Source organism: Cornus florida, unplaced genomic scaffold (genome assembly GCF_030987335.1).
Source record: "Cornus florida cultivar Cherokee Brave unplaced genomic scaffold, ASM3098733v1 CherokeeBrave_3.0.0_Hap2_Chr03, whole genome shotgun sequence".
In the NCBI taxonomy this organism is placed as follows: Eukaryota; Viridiplantae; Streptophyta; class Magnoliopsida; order Cornales; family Cornaceae; genus Cornus; species Cornus florida.
Window position 1 is genome coordinate 82,516,725 of NW_026775573.1, and position 2,166 is coordinate 82,518,890.

The window sequence follows — 2,166 nt, forward strand, 5'->3', positions numbered from 1 at the left end:
TTTCTCATGCTCCTTTCCTAATTCAACACCCAAGACTCTAGACTTAGTAGTAACTACCAAACCTTGAACTCGAAATAATATAGATATGGAAAGAGTGAGCTTAAAGCCCAGTGAATACAACACCACTACATCAATATAATATAAATAAATATGATCTCATAACTTCATTTTAACTTCATTAATATATAACTTCCTGCCTTATAGGCATTATAATTTTATATTCTCCTGCTGGGATAGAGTACGGATCTTATAATATATTACTCTCCTTCTAAGATAGAGTATGGATCTTATAATATATTACTCTCATTCTAAACCAGAGTATAGACTTTATATAACTTCATATATATATATACACACACACATTCAAGTATAAAACTTTCAGTTAATATACCCACCTTGGTTATTTTTCAAATTATTAATTTGTTATTCGGTAGTGTCCATATGATCATTTTAGTCCCATTTTTAATATTATAATTATATCATATTTAATTCTAAAGTGAATTAATCAATTATTACCACATTCATAATAAATCCCAAACTTTATACACAATTGTAACTAAAATTCTGATCGCAAATATTTGCATCAGAATCCAACTTAATAATTTAAATAAAATTACCATAGTATTAATTCACATAAGGTGCCTTGAATTAAGTAAAAAAATCTCCTAAAAATAAAAAATTAAGTAAAAAATAATAAAGTAAATGATATCTATGCAAATACAGTTAATTGGATTGAGTATTAAAAATTTAAACAACGAACTTTTAATATAAAATTGGGTTAAATGCAAAAAACCCCCCTAAACTATTGGGGTTTTGCAACTAACCCCTTGAACTACAAGAAGCCTCCCTGAACTATGATTTTGTTGCAAAAAAAACCCCTATACTATTAATTTTTTGCATTCCGGTAGGTGACTTGGTCGGAAGTATTAAAAGACAAATTTACTCTTACTTAAAACTATGTCATTTTGAGAGTTATACCTGATGTGGCAGTTGATAATTTCATAAACAAATAAAAATGTGACACCAATGCATTGACACAAATTTACCCTTACAGAATAGTGTCTCTCAATTCTCAACAGAACAGAAGGGAAAAATGAAAATGGGATTGTACACAACGGTGATGGATTCAATCACGGAGTACAGTGGGCTATTACCGGCAGCGTTTTTCATCATCGTAACTTTGATGGTGGTCATCTACAAAGTTGTCTACAAAATGTTCGTAGCCGTGGGGAATTACGCGGCCATCAAAAGGACCAACAACGACTACGCGCCGCGTGAGCCTGTCCAACTCAGAGACGTTACAGAGGACCAATTAAGGGCCTATGACGGTTCTGATTCCATCAAGCCCCTATTGATGGCCATCAAAGGGCAAATTTACAGTTCTGATTTCAACAACCCCACAATCAACACCCAATTCACAAAATCAGACCATGTAATTAACAATCTAGAAATGTAAATTTGCACTATTACTGCATATAACTATCCACCATCATCACAAATTAGTCACAAACATACTTGCAACAACACCACAGCTCTGCAAATCAAACCTAAACTCGGCAACGAGACCCGCAAGACCAAACAAATCCTGCCAGAGATGAATTCCAACCGGAATCGGACTCAAACTGTGGCGCCAAAATTTGACCGCTACCAACAAACCCACCGGATTTTGACACCTACTTCACTGGAGGAAAAGAAGACTACAACTGCACCCACAGTCGACGGCGTAGCAACCTACGGCCGGAGAAGAACACAATTCCAGCACCAAACCAGCGAGCAATACAAAATAACGACCAACAAACCGTGGCCGAAGAAAAATGGTACTAACGACGCCTGACAGACCCAATCAACTGTGACCGGAGAAGAATCCCGAACTTGGTATCGCACCCCGTCATCGGAATTGGACACCCACTGTACTACGGAAGAGAAGAAAAAAAAGTTGCGGGATGCTGATGGAGAGATTGAGAGTGGAGGTTGGGTTTAAGGGCTGATCGTGGATGGACCCTTAATAGGGGATGAGAAAGATGAAGTGGAATGGAAAAAGGAAAGATCAGTGAGTCGATTTTTTATTTATTTATTTATTTTCCCATTCAAGCAACGTTGGGAAGAAGATTAACAGTATAAGGTGTGTTTGGGGTTTATAAAAAGGGGTGATAAGTGCTCAAATGT

The 2,166-nt window shown here is 36.2% G+C and overlaps 1 protein-coding gene across 1 annotated transcript; it reads left to right on the plus strand.

The window, feature by feature from the left end:
• The first annotated feature begins 1,120 nt into the window (after window positions 1-1,120).
• On the plus strand, window positions 1,121-1,456 carry LOC132301765 (membrane steroid-binding protein 2-like). Its single transcript, XM_059798992.1, has one exon. The coding sequence runs from the start codon at window positions 1,121-1,123 to the stop codon at window positions 1,454-1,456; it is 336 nt and encodes a 111-aa protein (XP_059654975.1).
• The last annotated feature ends 710 nt before the right edge of the window (window positions 1,457-2,166 follow it).